The sequence below is a fragment of the Schistocerca nitens genome, chromosome 4, assembly GCF_023898315.1.
Source record: "Schistocerca nitens isolate TAMUIC-IGC-003100 chromosome 4, iqSchNite1.1, whole genome shotgun sequence".
Lineage (NCBI taxonomy): Eukaryota > Metazoa > Arthropoda > Insecta > Orthoptera > Acrididae > Schistocerca > Schistocerca nitens.
Window position 1 is genome coordinate 956,852,415 of NC_064617.1, and position 26,378 is coordinate 956,878,792.

At 40.8% G+C, this 26,378-nt stretch overlaps 1 protein-coding gene across 2 annotated transcripts in view; it reads right to left on the bottom strand.

The window, feature by feature from the left end:
• The window catches only part of LOC126253634 (cytochrome P450 4g15-like), a 213,322-nt gene that overhangs the window by 59,560 nt on the left and 127,384 nt on the right, over positions 1-26,378 (bottom strand). The window contains exons 3-4 of one of the 2 annotated variants that reach the window (XM_049955119.1): positions 24,793-25,020; positions 7,232-7,462 (exon numbers count right to left, since the gene is read on the bottom strand). In XM_049955119.1, the coding sequence (XP_049811076.1) occupies positions 7,232-7,462; positions 24,793-25,020 (459 nt within the window). The remainder of the gene's footprint in view (positions 1-7,231; positions 7,463-24,792; positions 25,021-26,378) is intronic. The other variant, XM_049955120.1, reaches the window with a different exon arrangement.

Below are 26,378 nucleotides of genomic sequence, written 5' to 3' on the forward strand. Positions count from 1 at the left end.
GGACATGCCAATACTGCAACTGGAGGTCCACTATGCGATAGGCGGCATTTTGAGAAGGACAACGTTTTATGTTCAACTGAACAGATGGTCATTCCTGTGTACGACGTGAAAAGTTGGCCGAGGTCAGAAGATGGAGTATTATGACCTTCAAATTGTTTTCGTGGATGATCTCTTCATTGTGCAACACACAGTGGATCAATACAACTAAGCACCTGTCCCTGGGGACCAAGATCAAGTCTAAATGCAGTTTGTTTTCTCATCAACATGACTTCATCTACCAGCAGGATAATGCAAAGTGCTAGACATCTTGCTGTGTGCATGATTGGTTTGAAGAGCACCAGGTAGAATTTACATTACACCCCTGGCTACCAAACTCGCGGGATTTAATCGAAACGGGAATCAGCGGGACCACCTCGATCGGGCTCTTCCCGCCATGGATTTTCAGCCAAGAAACCTAGTGCAGGTGTCCATAGTACTGGAGTCACCATAGCTCCACATTCCCATCAGCACCTTACGGTACCACACCGACGCTCTTCCTGCCAGTATCGCTGCAGTGCGGGCGGCAAGACGTGATTATTCAGGCTCTTGATTGATGGTCACATTACTGTGGCCAAACAATGTACTGGAGTTACCACACAGTCTGCAGTTAGCACCAAACCACAAGCATCCCTTCCGCCCCCGCCCCCCCCCCCCTCCAGAGGATCATTAGTAGTGGAGCCAAGATATTTTGACATCAGTCTGCATTGTTGTAAATTTGTTCAAGATGACAGCTTTCTGTGGGTGGTCCCTTCACCTCCTCTCTATAGGGGGCAGATGTGGCAAGATCGCATTGCTAAGGTCACCACCCTTACCATTCCTACTTCTCCAATTCTCCATCCCTGCTCCACTTCCCACTCCTCTCCCTCACTTTCCTCCCTGCCCCCACATGTGATTTGTCGAGAAAAAGAATCTGTCTGCGCTAAGATACTGGAGAGGAAGGCCATAAGGTACCGTCTTGAGAACTGTATGCATATTATCCTGCTGGAAGGATTTCCTAAATTTTGGTTGGAAACTGATCTGACAATTACCGTTCAGCCTCGCTGCTTGAAATTCAAATGAAAACAACTGATTAAAATTGGTGGCATGATAGAAAAATGCTTTCGTGAAAAAATTGATCTCATTATATGAAATGGGCATAAAGTCAGGCAATATATTGTTTGTTCATTTAAACATTAATGAAATTAAATGAATTTCTGGAAAATGTGTTCGGTTACTGAGATGTTGGTGTAGGACAGAGAGGAGCTTAATAAGTGTATTACCAGTAAACATACAGCTGAGGACTACATCTATATCCTCCTGTACGAGTAATGGAAGACTTACAGTGGAGGAGTATAGGGAAAATAGTTTTCAGTTAATAATGGTGATGCAGCAGGATGTAACACATACTAATGCACTATAACATCTTTTATAAGTTAGTTCTATCTTCCTGTCCTTTTTCTGGCCGTAAACATCGATAATACGAGATATGAACTCCTGCTGATTGGTTGAAAATTGCACCGTTTCCTTCCCTACAGCCAGAATCTCCTTGTTTGACAGTTCCTCATTTGTCATTGCGCTGAGAAGGTAGGTTTCAACGCGTTTCAATGAACTCACGCTTCTTTTTGCAAGACGTGATGGTTGCTGGAATTCTAAGAAAGAATGACAGTAATTTCACACATTCAGAGAACACGTTTTCAGTCCGTTATTTGCAATGGATTTAAGGAGGTCCGGAGGCTCTAGACGTTTATATTCAGTGCTGTAAACATACGTTTTCCTTTCAGTTTTTCACTGTTGAAAAAAAATGATATATCTCAAGTAGTTTTTCAACTTCACATGTAAGGCAACTATTTGGCCTATTATAGCCCGAGAACTTTTCACATTTACAAGTTCTGTAAAATCTGTTTCAAGAAAGTCTTGAAATCTAGTTTCCATGTTTAGTACTACTGTGTCAACTACATGGAATACTAGCCTTTTCAATTTCTCAATACTTGTTTCTGTTTCCTTAAAATTAGTTTCAGATCCTCCAGCAGAGTTTATGAGGTTCTCAGCTTCCATTATGCGTTTCAGAATAATTTCCTCATACCTTAGTCTTTCAGCAGCCTTAAGGCAGTTTTCAATCTCGAGCTTACAGCGTCTTATGTCCACAGTTTTACTTTTCAATGTGTCATACTAGATACATGTATGATGGAAAACCGAATTGTGTAGCACCAGTAGAAAATGACGAGTTTGTTCATCTAGTATACTAATTACCCCAATTACATGAAGCACAGAATTATCATCACACTCTTCACCGTTTATCACATCATTAAATGCTGCTCTCGCGTCTGTATAATGAAGAATAATGGTTCGTACACCGCATGAATGAAAATTCCACCGTGTTTCACAAGGACTTGGTTGTTTAAATCCACTTTCCTTCAGAAGTTCACTTCTTCTACTGGAACGGCTAAAAACGTACAAATTCCTGATAGATTTGACACAAAAAGTTTTAATTGCGTAATTTTTTACAAGCGTAGAGAAGGACTAGGTTCAACTGATGTGCATAACATTGGATAAAGTGACGCATGTTTCACAACAGAATGGACACTATAATTTTCCCCACCATTGCACTGCTGTACTAATTTGTTTTTATCATTACTCCAATTCCTTAGCACTTGCAACAAAACAGCTGCTCCGGTCTTTAGATACGTCACAAAACCCTACGAATTGCTCTTGTGTTTCTCCTGATTCGTTGTTTGCAATACGAATAATTTCGGTCATTTAACTTCTAGTTGGAACATTCGTTGTTTCATCGACTTTACTATTTTTAACTTCACTTCAAATTTGTTCTTTAATAACATCCGTAATACAAGGTATTAATTTATTCTGTGTGTCAAAGGAAATGTCTTTAAATGCTCCACCGGATGCTAAATGATCTTTCATGTATGGTTTATCTTCTGCGAAGAAATCCAAAAGTTATAAATAATTCCCTTTGTTTACCAACACCTCAGATTAGTCATGACCTCGAAGAACTAACTCTGGTCATGCTAAAAATCAGGTAGTCGACATAAGTCTCTTCATTATACTTCTGTTTCGATTAACCTTCTCGTTCTGTTTCAAAGCTTCCAGGAGGTTGATTCTGGAGAAGAATGTTAAATTTTCACTGTACCAAGCTGATTCTATTTAAAAACTGCTGTGATAATTGAAAGGGAACATTGATGCTTTTCAGCTTTTGAATGATAATTTTGAAGACTCTCTTCACCAATTCCCCAATTATGCCATTCAAAACTATCATTACCCATTCCAAACAGTAGACAATAAAAACAAGAAAAAGCTTGTTCCTTACAATGCTGCTACTTAACCATGGTCTTGAATTGTACCATTGAGTTTGGAAACGTCTTACAAATTTTCCATAAGATTTTTTAGTAGAGATACTTGACGTGGACTTTCGTCATTTCACCAGGAGTTTATATTTCAAAGAAAGACGAGAGACGAATGCAGGGTTTCAGCTTAAAAAATTCATTGGATGTTGTGATGAAATAAATGCGTCCATGGCGGATTAAGGTAATCATCAATACCACGCATTACAAAATAATGATTTAAATATTAGATTACCCAATGCCAAGAAAAATTAAGATGACACCTCTGCGTGACAGGGAACACCGAAATATACTTCACTAATCAGTTAATCGCTACCACTATTTACTATATTTTAACTTCCAGTTTTCACCATAAGCACGTCTAGCAATGTTGATATGAAAACCTACAGACACGCTGCGGAACTACCAATGTATGAAATAAGTAAGGTCACTAAACTTTTGTCTGACGAACAATAGAAATACATAGTCCATTTTCCATCATCTTGCAACAACACCTAATGATTAATCACATTTATTTATTTTCGATTAATAATAAATAGCTTCTTGTTCTTTGTGTTTCAAATAAACCCTTAAATTAAGAGTTATTGGTTTCCCATCCAGCCTGGCTTGCTGCCAGCATGCTGGCGTGCGAAGGAGCGCTATCTGTTAGTGAACTGCTGAATGACTAGTAATTCCACTTAGTCGTGTATCCGCCTGCTGTCGAGACGTAAAAACATATCAAGTGCCAACTTTTAAAAACCGTGTAGTTGCTGTAGAAATCCGTTCGCCACATGGAAGAAACGGGCATACTGCCCATGCTCGTAACAAGCACATAATTTCGAGCTGCTATTGGTTGCAAAGCTAGAGGAGTGACACATTTTAATGGCGGTTGCACATACGAAGTTCAAACGTGAATTATTTGAAAATATTTACGATGGAAAATGACCATATTGGATTAAATTTAGTTTGGACGAAATATTTTGGAATTTTTTGGATAGACTCAGCCTTAGGGCCTTAATGGACACTTCGCCACTGCCCTCATTCCTTCTTCTAACGATAATGTAGCTGTATTTCTTCTTACTTTCTATAAAAAGGAAGCCGGCCGAAGTGGCCGAGTGGTTCTAGACGCTTCAGTCTGGAACCGCGCGACCGCTGCGGTCGCAGGTTCGAATCCTGCCTCGGGCATGGATATGTGTGATGTCCTTAGGTTAGTTAGGTTTACGTAGTTCTAAGTTCTAGGGCAGTGATGACCTAAGATGTTGAGTCCCATAGTGCTCAGAGCCATTTGGGCCATATAAAAAGGAAAATTATTATCTAGTAACTTAATACTCGGTTTTGGCTTCAACTATGGATTGAAGCCATGGCTGGATAGTCTTTGTCGAGGAAGGAGGGGACCTGAGGTAATGAAAAAGACCCTGCCCTCTATGAATAGACACATTAAGGCCTCGACATGGAGGGTTCCTCTTATATTATAGGACGATATTTACATATTCACTGTCGGTGGTCTGAGGTGTTTTGGATACTAAAAACATGCAACAGACCCACAGCAGACTGGTGAGGGGAAGTTCAATGCAAACTTCAGGCATGCCCGTTTCTCTTGTCTGATAATGGGTTCTTTGTCACATCTGTGACCCAGTAGTGCTACAAGAGGCAGGACTAAGAGCAAGATTTTTCTTGGTAGACCCATGAAAGCAGTCACGCCTTATATGGTGGAATGAAGAGAAACATTTTTTTAAATAAAGACACAAGTTTCGAAGTAGGAAATTTTTGTAAGGACCTACATTCTCCGGCGAGTAGGCGCCAGAACAATTTGTTCAGCAAAACAGTGCTATCTTTCTTGCTCTTTCTCTTCCTCTCTCTCTACTATCGTTAAGGGGAAAATAATACTCGGATGGATTTAGATTTGGTTAGGAGGGGATCCTCCCTCTGTCTCATTGACCAGTGACCAAAATTTCATGTAGAGAGCGTGTGAATAGTGGACAGTTTCTTGTCTGATTGGCGGGTCAATTGCTGCTAGGACGTGGCTGGCCACAAAGAGTCTTACTTATTTTTCTCATGCGGAACGTAAATGGGGCTAGTTAGCGAAATAGTGGGTGGTTATAATTAAACTGCAGCTAGTCGCAGAGGTTCAGTGTGGGCAGCAATTATCGTATGACAGTGAAACTTGGTTAATATTCCAACGTGTTAATGCGGAAATGATTTATACTAGAAATAACATAATTCTAATTTGGGCACCAGGTGCATATCAGACGCTGTGAATGCAAGAAAAACGTATAGAAATGTTTGAATGTGCAGTGGCTTAGGTAATGGCTTAGGAAAGGGACATGGGCAGAAAGTATCAAACAAGTGAGAAAGGCATAATGTGGACTTCATTATTAACTTCCATTTACATAGTTTGTCTCTTATGAGCCCTGGAGACCTCGCAGACATACTGCATTCATAAAACGGGGTAATCGACAGTTTCTCAGCATTTTCGGAGTAATATCAGCAGTATGTTCCTATATATTGGCCTTCATTTCTGGTAGAGGCCGAAAATGACCATTGTAAACTCGTATATCCCCAGAGCCAAATTAACATGGCTATTGACAAAGTGATTCTCAGATATAGGGCCTACTTGTAAATATTGAAATAAAAATTCTGTGATACAGTGCCAATAATATTGCTACTCCTCTGTCAGTGTCATTGAAACAGGAAACATTCCTATACTCTACGAGTATTAAATGTTGCGTAATTCCCTTTCAAAGGATTGCACCTTTCGGATCATTTCCTTTAAAGCTCGTTAACTTAATGTTTCACCCTAAACTGTGGAGTCATTGCTAATTATTGGTTGACTTTATATATAAAGCCTTATCAGAGAATTCGCTGTACACGAGTCGAAGAAGGGTTGTAGTTTCCTTGAATGGTAATGTGTAGCATTACGATGCAATGAATGCCATTCAGCACGTAACTCGTCTTAAAAACGCAACTGATTTATCCAGTAAAGAGGTTAGGTTTTCGGAGGAAGTCTAGGACATTTGCACACTTAGCCGATACAAATGCTTAAGAGACATTTGTTTTATCGGGATAAAATGTACAAGATTTCGATAATGGGATACCAGCTATCCAGCACAGTCGTCGAAATCAAACATGGAAAATCAGAAGTAAATATGTCTTTGCCGTTTACCACTAGTGTATGCCTTGTCATCTTGCATCACAAGGAATTGAGTTGCCGCATATGCGAGCATTGCCTAACATCACAGGTTACAGGAATGTGCAGAATCAAAGGTTATTTTCACAATGAAATTCGACTTCACCAATACACTGAGACAGGAACTGTATCGAACTGCATCGAAATCCTCTAATTCCATGACATGTTAGCACAGTACTTTCACACAAAATTTCTGAATGACACTATCTCCCTCAGCATATACTGTGGTTGATTCAAAAACAATATTTAGCCACTCCCCATACTATTATCGAAACGAAACTGCTTCATTATCACAGCAGTCCAGATTGTAAGGCTGTAGCAAAAATGTGTCTTCCGCTTGCGTTTCTGTCCCATTACGCATGGAATCCAAATCGAGGTTGTAAAATCTTCGATACTCTTTCTCTGTGATGCAATACTATATAGTATTCCTTTATAGTTCATATGAGTCTTTACTGGAGAGGGCACACTGTACAGTCCTGTTGTGTAATGGTAATACGTTTCTGTCAGTGACAGATTGTGTAGAGAAACTAAGGCTGTTTGATTTACATATTTGGCTCTGCTGGAATGTAAAATCGAATCAAAGAATTATTCTGTAACTTCATTAAATGGATCTTTATTATCTAAAACACTTATTTTTAAGCATATCAATTGAAAATATAATACAATTTACTTCCCACCCGTGCATACTTACTTCATCGCGCATGAAGTCTTCTGTCGCTTTCTTCTCTGAATGCACTTCTGAATATAGACCGGACAAATAAGTTCGTTCCTTCGCCTTAATGCTAGTAACATCATCTCTTAGACAGTTGAGGTACTTTTCAATAAGGTTCCTGCAAATCTTCTTCGTTCTTCTAATTTCCCGACCTTCCGGAGACATCCACAGAACACAATGAAAGGCTTTCCACGGTTGAAGTATTAGTTTCTGTTAACAAAATGATCAGGTATAGTGACAATGAAAGAATAGTATTATACAGCGTGAATCACCTTAAACTATCACCTAAAATATTCTTGAAATAGAAAGTGCTATTGATGTGCGATTTTTACATAATCGTATTGCTAGCCAATAATCAGATTGTAATAGCAACCAGAAAGCCTATTTTTTGCGCAAACATACTCTTTTTTAAATGAAACAATGCCTATTGACATAAATAAACTAAAGTAGGAAGAATTAGAATGCCAGTGGTGTTTGTTACAGACGTCTAATGCGAGTCACTTACCAGATATCGTTTTTAGAAAAGTTTCCACATCTACACTTGTTTGTACCATTGAATCTGCGTGGTTGCTAAGTATGGTTTCGTTAGGTTAGCTTACAGTATGCTTGGGTGTTCACTGCGTGCATTGCGAGCTGCTAGTCAGTCAGTATGTGACAGTGCGAACAGTAGATAGTGAGTGGACAGTGTAACTCACCAATGTAGAAAAAGTCGACATGCTCATGGTGTATGGAGTGCGTAGGGCGAGTGCAGTTCGTTCTTGTACGGTGTACACAGTAAGCTATCTCAGTGGACTCAGACACCTCGGTCATTATTTATCCGCTTCGTCAACCAGTTGCTTGAAAGAGATAGCGTTCCACCTAGTCAACGAAAAAGACATAAAAATGTGACGACAAATTTTCTTCCTGCTGTTGCGTTTGATCCGCACATTAGCTCCTGCACAATCGCACGAGGATGGTGCATGAGTCAGGCAAGTGTCCCACGAGTTTTCATTGACCTAGGTTCCATCTCTATCACATCTCTCGCCATCATGTATATTGCTTAGTGATGAGCCATGTTTGTCAGTCATGGCCACTTAAACTGCTGAAACACGCACTACTGGTCTGTTAAATAACCATATTCGCTTCGTCAGCTTCAACGGAGTGTAAACATGTGGTGTACAGTTGTGAACCATCAGCTTATAGGCCTGTTTTTCATACACAGAACACCGGATGCACACATGTATCAGAGACTCCTAATACCTAATACACCAACTACCACGGATGCTAGAAGACATTCCTTTGCAGACTAGGAGAAACCTGTGGTATCCACATGATGGCTGTTCAGTCCATATTGCACGATGTACTACAGTACGTCTTCACAAATTGTTTCCATATCCTTGGACTAGACGCAGAGGACCTGTATTGGCTAGCCCATTCCGTAGATTTGGCGCCTATAAGCTTTTTCTGTGGGGAAACCTGAGAGACCCTGCCTACAAGGACATACGAGCTACATCCTTTGATATCCAATGATATATTGTTGCCGCCTGCTCGGACATCTCAAGAGAAATGTTAGCACGAGTCCAGAAGTCGTTCCATATCAGCCTAGAAGCATCCTTTTTAGTTGCCGGTGGTCGTTTTGATCACAATCTGCTATGGTTGTCCCGTTACCGGTCAGAGTCCGCATAAGTGGTGTGTGCATTTGTGTTGTCTTTTAGTGTGCAATACACAGGTGTTGTGCAAGTGCCAGTCTGGGAACTTATGAAAATATTCTACCTCGTTAACGACTTCCACTAGAATCAAGCAACAAACAACTAGAACATTTTAATTTAACCGATTTTTAGTTTGTTATTGCCAATAGGCATTGTCCCATTTAAGGAAGTGTATGTTTGAACAATCTTTTGACTGCCTGTCAAAAAGAATCCTGACTACCAGTCAGTTGTTACATCACGCATTCCTCCTCTCTCATACATTTAGACTATACCTGCATGTCTGGAAACAAATCAGACCAATTTACGCAGTTACAAGTATTAATTAATGTCGAACTAAACATGGGAAGTACTGAATAAGTTAACACAACAACCAGGAACTTTAATACGCAATGCCTGGCAACAGGGTATATAAAAGTTTAGAGTGCAATTCCCTTTGATAGGTAGAATGATAACCATTGAGCATTACTATAATACATCTACGTCTATACTTCGCAAACCACATGATGATGTGTGGTAGAGGGTATTTTGTATACCAATGTCACTTCCACTTTTTCTTGTTCCAGACGAAAATTGTTCGCAGGGGAAAGGATTGCTGGTAACCCTCTATGTGGGATCGAATCTCTCTGACTTTATATTCATGGCCTTTTCGCGAGACATGCATAGGACGAAGCAATATATATTGGTCGACTCTTTGCAATGCCACAATTAAGTACAAGCTGTAAAACATATTTAAATATTCTCACTCTTAGAACATGAAGAGACAGCATAAATTGTATTTGCATATTTGTGAATTTCATGTCAAGCGATTTTATGAGATACTTGAAAGTAGACGCCAGGATTCTGGGGATGTAACAAGTAACGCAATCTATTAGAAGCCTAATGAACTATTGCACAAATGTTGTCATTTTTGTGCATAAAGGAAGTCTTAAATTCTGACGGTATTATTTTCGTCACTAATTCTTTCAAAAGAGAGATCCATTTACGAAATTTCAGTCACCAACTTTCTCTTCCGAATGCGAAAATATTTTGTTGAGCCCAACCTACATAGGTAGGAATAATCATCAAAATAAAATAAGAGAAATCAGAGCTCGAACAGAAAGGTTTAGGTGTTCGTTTTTCCTGCGTGCTGTTCGGGAGTGGAATGGAAGAGAGATAGTATGATTGTGGTTCGATGAATCCTCTGCCAAGCACTTAAATGTGAATTGCAGAGTAGTCATGTAGATCTAGAAGATTAACAATGTAGAAACCTAAATACATAGACTCTCAAAACATTGTGGCCAACTGCTTAATAGCTTGTTATGCTGTCTTTGTAACACAGTTTATCACCGATTTTGCATATCAACGATTCTACAGTTCATTGGTACAGGCACCAGGTGTCTATGCACAAGTCATGTAATTCCCTTAAATAACTGTCCGCTGATTTGAGTACGCCTCCTACAAATCCTGGATCCACCTCATCCTTTGTTATGCCCAGGTGGCTTCGATTTCTGCCCCCTCCCAGGTTCTATAAAGCCGTATAATTCCTCAAACGCCATGCACTCCGCCTCGTCTTCCGCATCCGGCTCCCATCCCCCACGCACATCATCTATTACCTCATCCCAATTCCCCACCTTCATTTCCTTGAGCACATCCGCTCCCTCTATATTGTCCACCACCTCGATCCCCCCAGCCCCCTGGTGTCTCTCTTCCTCTCTCCCCCAGCCTGTTAACATACCTTTACCGTTGTGTCCCACCATCTCTCCATCTCCACACCCTCCACCTCCATTCCCAACACAACTTCCAGCACCTAACCGTCCTGGATGATAAGCTTCACCCTGACATTTAACCTTCCTACCAACTCTGACCCCACCTTCCGCCTGCCTTCTCCTCAGGGTTCTCTCTCCTCTTCTTTCCCTTCTCCTGAGCTGCTTTCCCCCTCCTATGCCCCCTCCCTCTCCTGTGCTCTAGTGTCTCTGCACTCCCTCCTGCCTTGTCTTCCCTCTTCATCTCCCGCCCTGACGATCTCCTGCTTTTGGTGCGCCCAATTCCCTCCCTTTTCCTCTTCCTCCCACCCCACATCCCCCTCCCCTCGTTTTTCCTCCTCTCCGACCGCCAGTCTTTCGGCAAGTTCCTACCAGCGGTTATTATTTTTGTGAGTATTCCGTCGTTCCATTGGTCTTGTTTTTATGTGTCTCTGTGTGATTTTTATACTGTAGCCGACTTTTAACTTATGTTTGACTCCAATGATTTTAAGTGCGCAATGAATTGCCCGCTGTGTTCTTTTAACTTTATGTCGACTTTCGTCGTTTCCAATGATTTTAGTTTTTAAGTGTCTTGCTCTGTGTGATTTTTATACAGTGGCCGACTTTTAACTTGTGTTTGACTCGAGTGATTTTAAGTATGCAACGAATTGCCAGCTGTATTCATTTAACTTTATGTCGACTTTCTACTTGTTGACCAATGTCCCCATATAAATGTATATTTTAACTCCCATCATCTCTATTTACTGTATTTTTATGTCCGCTTTTTACCCCATTTTTTGTGAGAGTTCCCCTTGTATTTTTGTTAAAGCATTTTTGGCTGACGAGCGGTGGACTGGGCCGCTGCCAGCGGTCAAGGCCCATATGGGGCAGAGGAATGAAATTACAATGAAGGAAAAAGAAAACAAAAATTTGAGTATGCTGTGACAGTGCTCGATATCGACACAGATCGGAACCATCGGATACACATAAAGTGACTTTGGTGGCCAAGAAATTAACATGATTTCACTATCATGCTCCTGAAATCACTGTAGCACAATTGTAGCTTCGACACACGAACAGTTACACTGTTTAAAGATGACATAATCGTCAGGGAAGAAATCAAGCATGGAGGGATGCAGATGATTCACAGCTGTTATGGTGGTTTCAATTACTCAGACATGTCCCATGAAAGTGCAAGAGAATGTCTAGTGTAACTTAATACCACTTCCACCAGTCTGCGTCCACGGCGCGCTGCACGTTTTGAGGAGCTGTTTGATTGCGTGTCGGCGTTTGTGGAGACGACTGTCAACGTGATGTAGAAAAACGTGATTCATCCACCGCGCAGCCGGCCGTTGTGGCCGAGCGGTTCAAAGCGCTTCAGTCTGGAACTGCGCTACCGCTACGGTCGCAGGTTCGAATCCTGCCTCAGGCATGGATGTGTATGATGTCCTTAGGTTAGTTAAGTTTAAGTATTCTAAGTTCTAGAAGACTGATGACCTCAGATGTTAAGCCCCATAGTGCTCAGAGCGATTTGAACCATTTGAACCATTCACCACGCCGACCCGTTTCCAGTGATACACGTTCAATTTGACATATCCCAAACCCACTACAATTGTAATTGATGATGTCTTTGGGCCAGCACGTGAACACGTAGCGCTCGTCTTCGACGGAGACCCTTGTTCTACAATGTGCGCTGAATGGTGTGCTCCGAAACACAGATGCGTCCACCGGCATTCTACACTTTCGCCACAGGTGCTACAGATTGTTATCCTGCGTTACATAGCAGACCAGCCTCCAAACCGCAAGTACTGCGAAGAGTCCTGGATGTCCTACAACTTAGCGCCTAGTGGTAGCTTCACTGCCCTTCTATCACTTTCCTTAGATGATTACGACAATAGTACGTGAATATCCGACAATATTCGCTGAGATTCTCGTTCACAAGCTCTGCATAATGATAATCTGCTCTTTGGCAATGTCACTTATCTCAGTGGATTTCTTCTCCAGCAAAATGCGATTACTGCTTCCTCTCATTAGACAAAGCTAAAAGTGAATTGATAGTATAATGTTTCTTAAACAAACTTCTAAATTTGAGATGACAACACCTCCTGTATTAGCTGATCCTATTTATACCCATCTGATGTGTGCCACACGCCATGTGAGACATATTAGAAAGTAAGTGCTTGTGATTTGGCTGTCATGATGTACATACTCAGCCATGGAAGCAAATGGCATGTGATGATAGTCGCTTCCATAAATGTAAAGAAGCCCTACCCAAACTATTGTCACCTGTACTGTATGAATGCGAAATCGTATATGGAGTAAATTTTATGATGAAAGGTTTTTTTTTATAGATGCTGTAGTTCACAATAAAGATGTATTAATTATTTCAAGGGATGGTTCTAATAATATAATTCAGGAACCTATAACAGTTGCTGTTCCTAAAGCATCATGTGTACTGTTATCTGAACAGTATGTGACTGAAGGACGAAAATGTGCTAATTATCTGAGTTACAGCAACAACTAAAATGTAACGTCTCTCTGATCTTCCAAATGTTTGAACTACTAAGGTCCTCCCTCTCCAACATTTAAACTGTTAAGTCTCATGGTATATATGTAATGTGGATTGTTAATTCACATTTGGTTCTTTGTGAATAGTGAGAAACCACCATCCTTAAAAATTATATTATCATTCTTCTTTTGCCACAGTAAACCTAATCATCACTCAGCAATACTTTCCAAATAACTGTTTTTATATGCTTTAAATTCAGCATGTATTTCATGCAACTCAACTGGAGGACTAGTACTTTAAGAACGTCATCTGTAAACTCCACTTAGAGATACCGACATATCAAGGGAATGGAATGTACATTGTTATGTGCCGTCGGTGTGTTTCAACTTACTGCATAGTTGATCCCACCCCATAAACAGCAGTTGGCAGGCGTTGCCTGGTGAGGCCTCGTGTAAGGAGGAGAAATGCGTACCATCACGTTTCCGACTTTGATAAAGGTCGGATTGTAGCCTATTGCGATTGCGGTTTATCCTACCACGGCATTGCTGCTCGCGTTGGTCGAGATCCAATGACTATTAGCAGAATATGGAATCGATGGGTTCAGGAGGTTAATACGGAACGCCGTGCTGGATCCCGACGGCCTCGTATCACTAGCAGTCGAGATGACAGCCATCTTATCCGCATGGCTGTAACTGATCGTGCAGCCACGTCTCGATCCTTGAGTCAACAGATGGGGACGTTTGCAAGACAACAACCATCTGCACGAACAGTTCGACGACGTTTGCAGCAGCATGGACTATCAGCTCGGAGACCATGGCTGCGGTTACCCTTGACTCTGCATCACAGACTGGAGCGCCTGCGATGGTGTACGACGAACCTGGGTGCACGAATGGCAAAACGTCATTTTTTCGGATGAATCCAGGTTTTGTTTACAGCATCATGCTGGTCGCATCCGTGTTTGGCGACATCGCGGTGAACCCACATTGGAAGCGTGTATTCGTCATCGCAATACTGGCGTATCAACCCGGCGTGATGGTATGGGGTGTCATTGGTTACACGTCTCGATCACCTCTTGTTCGTATTGACGGCACTTCGAACAGTGGACGTTATATTTCAGATGTGTTACGACCCGTGGCTCTACCCTTCATTCGATCCCTGCAAAACCCTACATTTGAGCAGGATAATGCACGACCACAACATGTTGCAGGTCCTATATAGGCCTTTCTGGATACAAAAAATGTTCGACTGCTGCCCTGGGCAGCACATTCTCCAGATCTCTCACCAATTGAAAACGTCTGGTCAATGGTGGCGAGCAACAGGGTCGCCACAATACGCCAGTCACTACTCTTGATGAACTGTGGTGTTGAAGCTGCATGGGCAGATGTACCTGTACATGCCATCCAATCTCTGTTTGACTCAATGCCCAGGCATATCAAGGCCGTTATTACGGCCAGAGGTGGTTGTTCTGGGTACTGATTTCTCAGGATCTATGCACCCAATTTGCGTGAAAATGTAATCACATGTCAGTCCTAGTATAATATATTTGTCCAATGAATACCCCTTTATCATCTGCATTTCTTGTTGGTGTAGCAATTTTAATGGCCAGTAGTGTACATCCAGTGCATCACGGACCTGTTGATTTGAGTTAGAAATAAAAGGACACCTTGAAAAACATACACATATACACAAACAAAAAATAATGAGCATTGGAAGAGACGAATGGATTAATACGGACAATCGAGTGTCATATTTAGTTTCTTATTCCAGCATGTCGTGGATCCCAGATGATGGTTAATGATTATGATCAGCATTCCACTATAGAGTATTTAGCACAAGTGGTGGGTCCACCTAATGGTTAGTTAGCCTGAATGCTGAGTGGTGGTTCAACGATCAAAGTGCTATGGGGATTGGTACAACCATTCTGGACTGTACTCATATCCCCAGATCAGCCACTTTGCATTCAAATGTCATTGGTGATATAATGTGTTCTAAACTTATAACCATGCAGGTTAGGTCATGTAGAGTGACATCATAGAAAACCTGCCATCATGCTAGTGGTTTGCTGTGTTGGAAAATCACTGCTGAATAACATGCTAAAAATTCATAGCAGACATTTATTCTGAAGTGTTCTGATGGATCAGCTCTATAATGTTTCTCCACACAGTACCATAAAATTTTTTCACATAAGGTTTTTCTCACATGTTTTCTTTTTTCCAGCCAGGTCACAGGTTTCTGAAAGTGACTACACTGTATGGTACTTTCGTTGTTGACGTAAATTTTCGTTGTTGTTGGGTGGGTTTCATTTACACTGATGTCAAAATTCCATTAAATGTGTTGTACCTATTCTCAAAGTTGGTGTTAGTTAAGAAATAATATTGTCAGCCGTCAACAGGGGATCTGTGTCAGCGCAGTACTTGTAGTTGAAATCCTTAGTAGGTATCTGGGAACCTACTGCAATCTGAATTCTCCATGAGATCTACTGTTTGAATATGTTGAATGTGATACTACTTCTTCAAGTACTTGTACTATACCACCTGAGCAACAGTGACCAACATAGCTATATGAATTATTGTCACACATTTTCCTGTACAAGCAGCCTTTTAGTTCACACAAAACGAAAATGTGGTGCATGATTGGTTTGGGATGTGTAGAATGTGTGACAGATTTAGTGTGTGCAGTGTTAGATGTGCTGATTCTGTGATGTGGCTTTTGTTGTGTAGGTGTGTGGTATGTGTGGAACATGATCCGTGATACAGTAATTGGTATGGCATGGCGTGGTGTTGCCTGTGCCATGTATAGTGCTGTGTGGTTTGAGATGATGTATGGTATCATGTGTAGCGTGTTGCATGGTGTTTGTGGTGTATAATGTGTGTTTGTGTGTGTGTGTGTGTGTGAGCGAGAGAGAGAGAGAGAGAGAGAGAGAGAGAGAGAGAGAGAGAGAGAGAGAGTGCTTTATAGATTAGTTGTATGGATTGTTGCTTATGGTGTGTCGTGTGTGTGATTATTTGTCTTTTTGTGTCTTCTTCTGTGGTGTGGTCTGTCATGTATAGTCTATCGTGGCCCCTGCTGTTTCGATAGTGGTGTGTTGCATGTGTATTCTTTGTTGTATGATGAGGTAATGAGAGTGGTTTTTTGTGTAGGATGTTGAGATGTTTGTAATTAGAGTTTGTTGTGGACTGTAGTTTGTAGTGTGTGTTCTGAGGTGAGCTGCATGTGTTGTTTATTATGAGGTGTGATAAATGTGGTATTAAAGACTTTGATGCTGGTTCTGCTAAGCCTCAAACCATAGAAAAAGTAACTATGTTGCTCCGCAGACCTCCATTCAATGAATTGTGGAGTATATCTAATATCACTGCTATTCATTCTCTTTACTATTATACTCACATGTGAGGCCGTGAGAGAACGATTATTCAATAGGTGTTCACTGTCAAGTAACTTTCAAGCACTTGGGTGTGGTGAACCTGTATGACTTGTACTCTGTGATATGCATATCTGTGGGGTGAGTCAACCTGTGGTGGACATATCTTAAACTACCCTTCGATTATGTTGTCAGTATGTGTCTCGTCATTGTTAAATAGTATGAGCATAATATGGAATAACATGTGGAATTTGTGAGTGGATCCAAGAGGGCACCATTATTCGTTAAAATTGGTATGGAACACTCAGTATCCTAGCTGTTGCGGTCTTGGATCGCTACCAGAGGTAGGAACACCTTAACATGACATTTCAGATGATAGTGGTACCTCATGTTATTCAACATACATTCAACGATTCTTTGAGTGAATGACCGCTGCATCCTTTTACAAATCTTATAGAGATATCTGATATCATGTGCAATATGGAGATGTAGACTGTGGAACGGTATTCTGCAGCATGTCCATTGCTTTATAAGAAGTCGGCGTTATGCATCTAGTTGCTGGGAAGCAGTTTGCTGACTTTTCGAAGGTGCGGAATAAGTGCAGTTAACAAAAATTCATTTGCTACAATGGCCCACTTACATGTTGACTACATGGAACTCGATTGCATAAACTCCAGCACTATTTACGAGTCTACAGTCAACTTATTGAATTTATAGCGTCTAGCTAAAGAAGGAGATGGTGTCAGAGTGCCATTTATAACCACAGTATTTGCCTTTACAAAGACAAACAGTAATCATATCATAAGGTACGGTAAGTGACAGATACAAATCCTATGACACACTGACATCGAAAAAACTGAGACTTTTCAATCCATATAGTGGTTAAGGTTGAGTCTTTATTTAGCTTTGTAAAGGACAGGAGAAGTGGATGGGAGGCTTAGACTTCTTGGAAATATTAGCAAGCTGTTATATCACTCACACAACTATTTTGCAAATGTACATGCAAACCCTCAGTTTCCTGGCTGTTGTGGTTTTAGTTCTGTAGCAGAGGTGGGAGCACCATAACATCATAATTCAGTGGATAGGTGCTGCCACATGTTAGTAGACTTTACACTGAACGGTTTTCTGTATGCATGTCGGCTATGTCCATTTACAAATCATATGAAGATACATGATGTAATGTGGATGCCATGGAACACATGGTGAGGTGGAAGGCCTTTCATATGAACTTCACTACACGATTCCTGTCATGTTGGCTCTGGCTGAACTGAAATACTGTTGCAGCCTCAGTACCATTTCCGTGACTTCCGCTCTAACTTTTCAGAGCTATTATGCCTGAATGACAGAGAAAATCTGGGTATACTTTAACATGACAATTCAACGAATGTTCACTCTTTTCAAAGTAAAATTCAGCGCTGCCAGTACAATTTTCCTTTTGTTAACATATGACTAGACTTTGAAATGGCAGTCTTCTTTAGGTGAAAATTTCATAGATTTCGTTGCGATAGTCGTTGATTTCATCATAAAATGTGTATGTAAATTCAATTACTTGTATGTACGTCACCTGTCGCCATTTAGAAATACTACAGATACAATTGATGTTAAGTATGCACCATAATATACACTAACACACTTGTGGGCCAGGTCTGGAGAGAGGTTTGCCACATGAGCCGTCAGTGGTCAGCTGGGTTGTGCTGGAGATCATCTCTGCTGCTCTAGTGATGCATGACACAGAAAAATGATTTCCCGTTAGTCCTCTGCTTGCATTCTCAAGGTGTAGCATTCGTATTCTTCTCATCAGATGAATATAGTGTCCTTTTTTTGGCTGGCCATGCTGTAGTCGTCTGCCGTCAATTGGCGCTGTACTCTGCTGGGGATGGCAGTTCAGTTTTTGGTTTTTAAATATACTATACAGGTAGGGTACTGACCACCACTCTCAGAGAAAATGTGGTACTTTTCCATTATATGTATTTGCTACATTTTTGATGGTACGATTCGACTAGTAAGTAAGTATAAGCGTATTTTATTTGCAAATTTTCCAGTACACACCTGGTACATATTGCATAAGTTCCCATGTTAGGCGACGTTGTGATAGTCGATTATATTACTGCTGATTAAACGGACATCATTCATTCCACAGAGAAATATTCGAGGGTATTTTTATATGATAGTCCCCGACTCTTTCTTGTTTTCTTTTTTTTCCTTCCTTCACATTCACTGCACAAATGTGCACCACCAGGGCTACGGATGAGCATGTATTTGTTGCTCCATTCCCAATAAGAATGTGTGTGGGGGTTGCAGGTTACTTTACGATGCTATTCCGGACTTTTCAAGCGGTCTGGCCATCAAGAATTTTGCCACCGTACAAAAGAGGCTAACGCAATGTGACTATGGTGAGTGTTAGCATGGACACAGTTAGCTACTGCAGGTAATGCGGCAGCAGTAGACTGTTTGGATGGTTCTTTCTCTTCTCCATGTTTGCTTACAAAAAGATGCAACTGTGCCTAACACTACTTGTATGTATTTCAGACTTAAAATTATGATTTTGTATGACTTCATGTGCTGACCAAGTACATACCACTCTATAAGCATGATAAATCACCTAACTTAGGAAGGAATTATGCAATGACCTGTCTGCTAAAAATACCTCTACAGGGTTCTGCATGCAAGTTACTTCGCTGTTTTCTGGCATTCTGACGTTATATTAGAGCTGCGCCAGTATTCTAGGTCTTCGATTATGACATTATGCTAAGGCTGCACCACGATCCGATATCCTCGTTTCTGACAACATGGACCAGAGCGAGCATGCCCTGGTTGCCAAGCTCGGTGGCCATATTATATTCCAGGTCTGCAGTCTTGAATTATGACACCATACTAAGGTTATAGCAGTATCCCTGGACTTTGATTCTGACGTCATAGAGCTGCGCAAGTATTTCAGGTCAGCCAGCATGACTACCGCCAATTTAATCTTAGGACAACAACTCAACTTACACAGTATAGGAGAAAAGCTCGCTAAAATTTGAATTTTTCGCAAATTTTTAATTTCCTGGCATTTTATACATAGGGAAATTGGTATGTGTCCGACTACTGTTAAGGAGGTGGTAATTCCTATAACGTCATCAATGATGACAGTGTGCCAGAAAAGTACATCATAACTCTGCTAGAATATCTACTCACGCCTATTGCAAAGGTAAAGTGGAAATGATCGTGAAGGAAAATAACTCTTTATTTAAGCATCTAAACGACGGGTATGGATGTTGTTGTTGTGGTCTTCAGTCCTGAGACTGGTTTGATGCAGCTCTCCATGCTACTCTATCCTGTGCAAGCTTCTTCATCTCCCAGTACCTACTGCAACCTACATCCTTCTGAATCTGTTTAGTGTATTCATCTCTTGGTCTCCCTCTACGATTTTTACCCTCCACGCTGCCCTCCAATGCTAAATTTGTGATCCCTTGATGCCTCAAAACATGTCCTACCAACCGATCCCTTCTTCTAGTCAAGTTGTGCCACAAACTTCTCTTCTCCCCAATCCTATTCAGTACCTCCTCATTAGTTACGTGATCTACCCACCTTATCTTCAGCATTCTTCTGTAGCACCACATTTCGAAAGCTTCTATTCTCTTCTTGTCCAAACTAGTTATCGTCCATGTTTCACTTCCATACATGGCTACACTCCATACAAATACTTTCAGAAACAACTTCCTGACACTTAAATCTATACTTGATGTTAACAAATTTCTCTTCTTGAGAAACGCTTTCCTTGCCATTGCCAGTCTACATTTTATATCGTCTCTACTTCGACCATCATCGGTTATTTTACTCCCTAAATAGCAGAACTCCTTTACTACTTTAAGTGTCTCATTTCCTAACCTAATTCCCTCAGCATCACCCGACTTAATTTGACTACATTCCATTATCCTCGTTTTGCTTTTGTTGATGTTCATCTTATATCCTCCTTTCAAGACACTGTCCATTCCGTTCAACTGCTCTTCCAAGTCCTTTGCTGTCTCTGACAGAATTACAATGTCATCGGCGAACCTCAAAGTTTTTACTTCTTCTCCATGGATTTTAATACCTACTCCGAATTTTTCTTTTGTTTCCTTTACTGCTTGCTCAATATACAGATTGAATAACATCGGGGAGAGGCTACAACCCTGTCTCACACCTTTCCCAACCACTGCTTCCCTTTCATGCCCCTCGACTCTTATAACTGCAATCTGGTTTCTGTACAAATTGTAAATAGCCTTTCGCTCCCTGTATTTTACCCCTGCCACCTTCAGAATTTGAAAGAGAGTATTCCAGTTAACATTGTCAAAAGCTTTCTCTAAGTCAACAAATGCTAGAAACGTAGGTTTGCCTTTTCTTAATCTAGCTTCTAAGATAAGTCTTAAGGTCAGTATTGCCTCACGTGTTCCAACATTTCTACGGAATCCAAACTGATCTTCCCCGAGGTCGGCTTCTACCAGTTTTTCCATTCGTCTGTAAAGAATTCGCGTTAGTATTTTGCAGCTGTGACTTATTAAACTGATAGTCCGGTAATTTTCACATCTGTCAACACCTGCTTTCTTTGGGATTGGAATTATTATATTCTTCTTGAAGTCTGAGGGTATTTCGCCTGTCTCATACATCGTGCTCACCAGATGGTAGAGTTTTGTCAGGACTGGCTCTCCCGAGGCCATCAGTAGTTCTAATGGAATGTTGTCTACTCCCGGGGCCTTGTTTCGACTCAGGTCTTTCAGTGCTCTGTCAAACTCTTCACGCAGTATCTTATCTCCCATTTCGTCTTCATCTACATCCTCTTCCATTTCCATAATATTGTCCTCAAGTACATCGCCCTTGTATAAACCCTCTATATACTCCTTCCACCTTTCTGCCTTCCCTTCTTTGCTTAGAACTGGGTTGCCATCTGAGCTCTTGATATTCATACAAGTGGTTCTCTTCTCTCCAAAGGTCTCTTTAATTTTCCTGTAGGCAGTATCTATCTTACCCCTAGTGAGACAAGTCTCTACATCCTTACATTTGTCCTCTAGCCATCCCTGCTTAGCCATTTTGCACTTCCTGTCGATCTCATTTTTTAGACGCTTGTATTCCTTTTTGCCTGCTTCATTTACTGCATTTTTATATTTTCTCCTTTCATCAATTAAATTCAATATTTCTTCTGTTACCCAAGGATTTCTATTAGCCCTCGTCTTTTTACCTACTTGATCGTCTGCTGCCTTCACTACTTCATCCCTCAGAGCTACCCATTCTTCTTCTACTGTATTTCTTTCCCCCATTCCTGTCAATTGTTCCCTTATGCTCTCCCTCAAACTCTCTACAACCTCTGGTTCTTTCAGTTTATCTAGGTCCCATCTCCTTAAATTACCACCTTTATGCAGTTTCTTCAGTTTCAATCTGCAGTTCATAACCAGTAGATTGTGGTCAGAATCCACATCTGCCCCAGGAAATGTCTTACAATTTAAAACCTGGTTCCTAAATCTCTGTCTCACCATTATATAATGTATCTGATACCTTTTAGTATCTCCAGGATTCTTCCAGGTATACAACCTTCTTTTATGATTCTTGAACCAAGTGTTAGCTATGATTAAGTTGTGCTCTGTGCAAAATTCTACAAGGCGGCTTCCTCTTTCATTCCTTTCCCCCAATCCATATTCACCTACTATGTTTCCTTCTCTCCCTTTTCCTACTGACGAATTCCAGTCACCGATGACTATTAAATTTTCGTCTCCCTTCACTACCTGAATAATTTCTTTTATCTCGTCGTACATTTCATCAATTTCTTCATCATCTGCAGAGCTAGTTGGCATATAAACTTGAACTACTGTAGTTGGCATGGGCTTTGTGTCTATCTTGGCCACAATAATGCGTTCACTATGCTGTTTGTAGTAGCTAACCCGCACTCCTATTTTTTTATTCATTATTAAACCTACTCCTGCATTACCCCTATTTGATTTTGTATTTATAAACCTGTAATCACCTGACCAAAAGTCTTGTTCCTCCTGCCACCGAACTTCACTAATTCCCACTATATCTAATTTTAACCTATCCATTTCCCTTTTTAAATTTTCTAACCTACCTGCCCGATTAAGGGATCTGACATTCCACGCTCCGATCCGTAGAACGCCAGTTTTCTTTCTCCTGATAACGACGTCCTCCTGAGTAGTCCCCGCCCGGAGATCCGAATGGGGGACTATTTTACCTCCGGAATATTTTACCCAAGAGGACGCCATCATCATTTAATCATACAGTAGAGCTGCATGTCCTCGGGAAAAATTACGGCTGTAGTTTCCCCTTGCTTTCAACCGTTCGCAGTACCAGCACAGCAAGGCTGTTTTGGTTAATGTTACAAGGCCAGATCAGTCAGTCATCCAGACTGTTGCCCCTGCAACTACTGAAAAGGCTGCTGCCCCTCTTCAGGAACCACATGTTTGTCTGGCCTCTCAACAGATACCCCTCCGTTGTCGTTGCACCTACGGTACGGCCATCTGTATCGCTGAGGCACGCAAGCCTCCCCACCAACGGCAAGGTCCATGGTTCATGGGGGGGGGGGTATGGATCACCAGTCTAAAATGTATTCCTCTTCTTGGAGTGCACAGAGCAATCGTTTTGTTACACATGCACAACGTGCACTCGTCATAAAATTGTTTTTGTGTTAAAATATTGTCAGGCAGGCTGATAAATATAAATTTGCTGTGACGACTTACAGACCTGTTTTAAGCGCCACTCCCCAGCAGACCACAGTTCTCATACCTTGTCTGATGAGTAACATAGTACCATCATGAGCACTTTTATAAGTTGATAGAGAATATCAGTTTTTACTTATTAAGGTTGCGCTACATGTTTCGGTTTTAAGAATCGAATATACATCAACGTTACACGAAATTTTCCTTCCAATTACAGTGGAGATCTACCCAGCAGATCTACATTTTAGTACTAACATTAACGTTTTATTGATTCAGATGCTGTAGTGGGTCATAAGAAATTCCTAACTTACCCATGTCAACAGAGGAAGTGGGTAAACTGATGGTAATAATCGAGAGTACATCACTTGATCTTCCGCAGTCGAATGCTTAGCTTGTTCTGGCGAAACTTGGGAATGTTGTAGTAGAATGGTACATGCGCTAAAAGAAGGAAATGAAGTAGTGTAAGAAGTAGCGAACCTAAATAAATTTAAGGAGTTCATTAGAAACATAAGCCAGAGCAGTTCACCCTTGCCATTTCTTGTTGGTTTTTTGGTGAATTAACGTAGATATAAGTGAGCACGGTCCTGAAAATCAAAGTATAGAACATGACATTTTTATTCTGAAAAGTCAGATCTGCGGTTAATACTTATATTTTTTGATCAGTGGATTGAGGTTAACTGAAGAAATTACAAGCAATTATAGAACCTGGTAGAAGAATTCATTAAAAAGAATAAATAACTTGTTCAAAATTTTAAAATATAAGGTTCACGAGCAGACTACATTATTTACAAGAGCTGATCATTAAGTACCCTTCCTCAGATCGCCCTCCTCCACCTACACAAATCACACACATTGGTATTGCTAGCATTAACAGCGTTTTAAGGAATGTCGAAAAATAGAAGTTCCCACCTTGAATGTCTATCACGAATAATTTCAGGTATCTAGATTGGATCTTGGAGCCTGCATGGCCTGCCCCAGTGTACATATTTCCCACATTCTTTGCCTTCTGTCCATAAACCCCTCTGTCTCTCTGATTTAATTTAACTGCGTAATTTATGTTCAGGTGATACGTCGAGAATGTGGTTCAACGCTGGTTTCGCTGTAATAAAGTGTCATCTTATTCACGATTCTTTGTGTAAAACAACTCCTAACGAGGATATTTCTATTGTACAACTGTTGGTTTAAAGTTTCTCTTCTAATGGTAATAACGTACTCAAAAGCAGACTGCCAGTGTAGAGTTGCATCATGGATTTAAGTCTTATGGGGTGCCCTTTTCGTTTCTCATTAAAGAAAAAAAATTAATCCGTTCTAGAATGACAATCTAATTTATTTTCAGTGGGATCAGAAACAAAGTTGTCATTAAGTTCTAGCTGTTGAAAATGAACATGGAAGAGTATTTTTCGAGTTCTAGCTGTTGAAAATGAACATGGAAGAGTATTTTTCACTTATGTTATCTGAAGCGGATACTAGATCTTTATCAGACCAAACTGAACAATTTCATTTGAAGCTAGTCCATATAGTGATGAAAACAAGAGAGCAAGTCTTAGCATTAACATGCTTTTAGAAGTTTTATAAACTTACCGGCACTGTTTTCAATGCTTTAAAGATGATGGCGACTAGCTCAGCTTGTTTGCTTGGATCTGGTTCTAGACGATCCATCTCCAGGCCGCAAATGGTAGACACAATAATGCGCATCGTGCTCAGGCTTATGATTGGATACAAGTCCACCTCTGCACCACCCGTTGCCATCAGATTTTGGCAAAGTAAGTGTCCTTCTTCGTTGAATGTGTCCATATATTTCTCCAATGCCTGACAATCAAAAGATACTTATTAAAGTATTTTCACTTAAATTTGGCTGTAAATTATTAAGAGCGATTCATCTGGCGGCTCTAATTCCAAATTCTGCAAAGAGCCAAATGGCCTGTAAAATTCCATGATGCATCAGTGGCGCGCACTGTACAGTACACCAAAGACATTACCATTACACGACTCTTTATCACAGAATTCCCATTTCATTTTAGGTTGCGTTCTTCATCGACAACGGACACATATGTCCGCTTCTTCTGCGCATGTGTTACAGGGATGGACATCTATATATTTTCTTTTTATATCTGCGGGGAGAATGAAGATAATCTCTATGAAACATGTCCCAAGCAGAAATATTTATTTCCACAAATGAGATAAGATTCTGAGATGTAACACTGCATTTATTTCACAGACAGACGAAGCCTGAAAATGGTTTCCGATGCTAAAGAAAGAAAGTACATGAGTTTCAGAGGACTTAAATGACAACTCATCGTAAACTGTTCGTAGAAAAATATGTAATTTATGTACTTGTGGTCGAAGAACGTTTTGCACTAAAAAAGTCATTGCTTTGAGAGAAACAGCGGAGCCTAATTGGTATCCCTTCAATCACACCATTACCTACGATAAATGTTGATAACCTCAATGAAGCAAAGTAAAATTAAAGACAGTTTTTGAAACTGTATCATAGTCGTTCCGACTTAAAATCGCTAATTGTTAATAGACTGATGGGTTAATTGAAGGGTGAAACATTTTAAAAGATGTATAAAATGAGAAAGCGGGGTGTAATAAAGTCGGTTGTTGTCGTTTGGGGGAGGTGGAGACAGAGAGAGAGAGAGAGAGAGAGAGAGAGAGAGAGAGAGGGTGGGTGGGGGAAGAGAAAGAGATAAGCCACACGCTAACTCACAGAATCGTACAGTTGGTCAAAACCTACAGTCGCAAACACAGATGCGTTCCTGTTCAAGAGAATGTTCTTATTCATTGCACGACGAGCTTAAAAAGCATAGGTATGCAATGTTTTTAGTACTGATTGGCTGAAACATTCGAAGCAAAATGTGATGCACAGGGTGCAGAAGGAAATCCTGATAATAAGCTCAGAGCAGTGTATGGGATTTCGAGTCAAGCAAATAACAGCAAGTCAGGAACGCATCGTTGTGGAGCTATAGCCAGAAAATCAGAACGCGAGACACACTGTGGTAAGCTCGCCGAAGTCAACGTTTGTGAAGAGCTTTTCGCTGTAGTTTCTGATCCCACATTGATTTTTCGAAACATTCCAGGAATTTTCGAGAGCATGGGGCAACCTCTACTCGCACGAGCCTACGCTGTAGCGAATTTGGGGGCAGGAATTTCATACATCCTATATA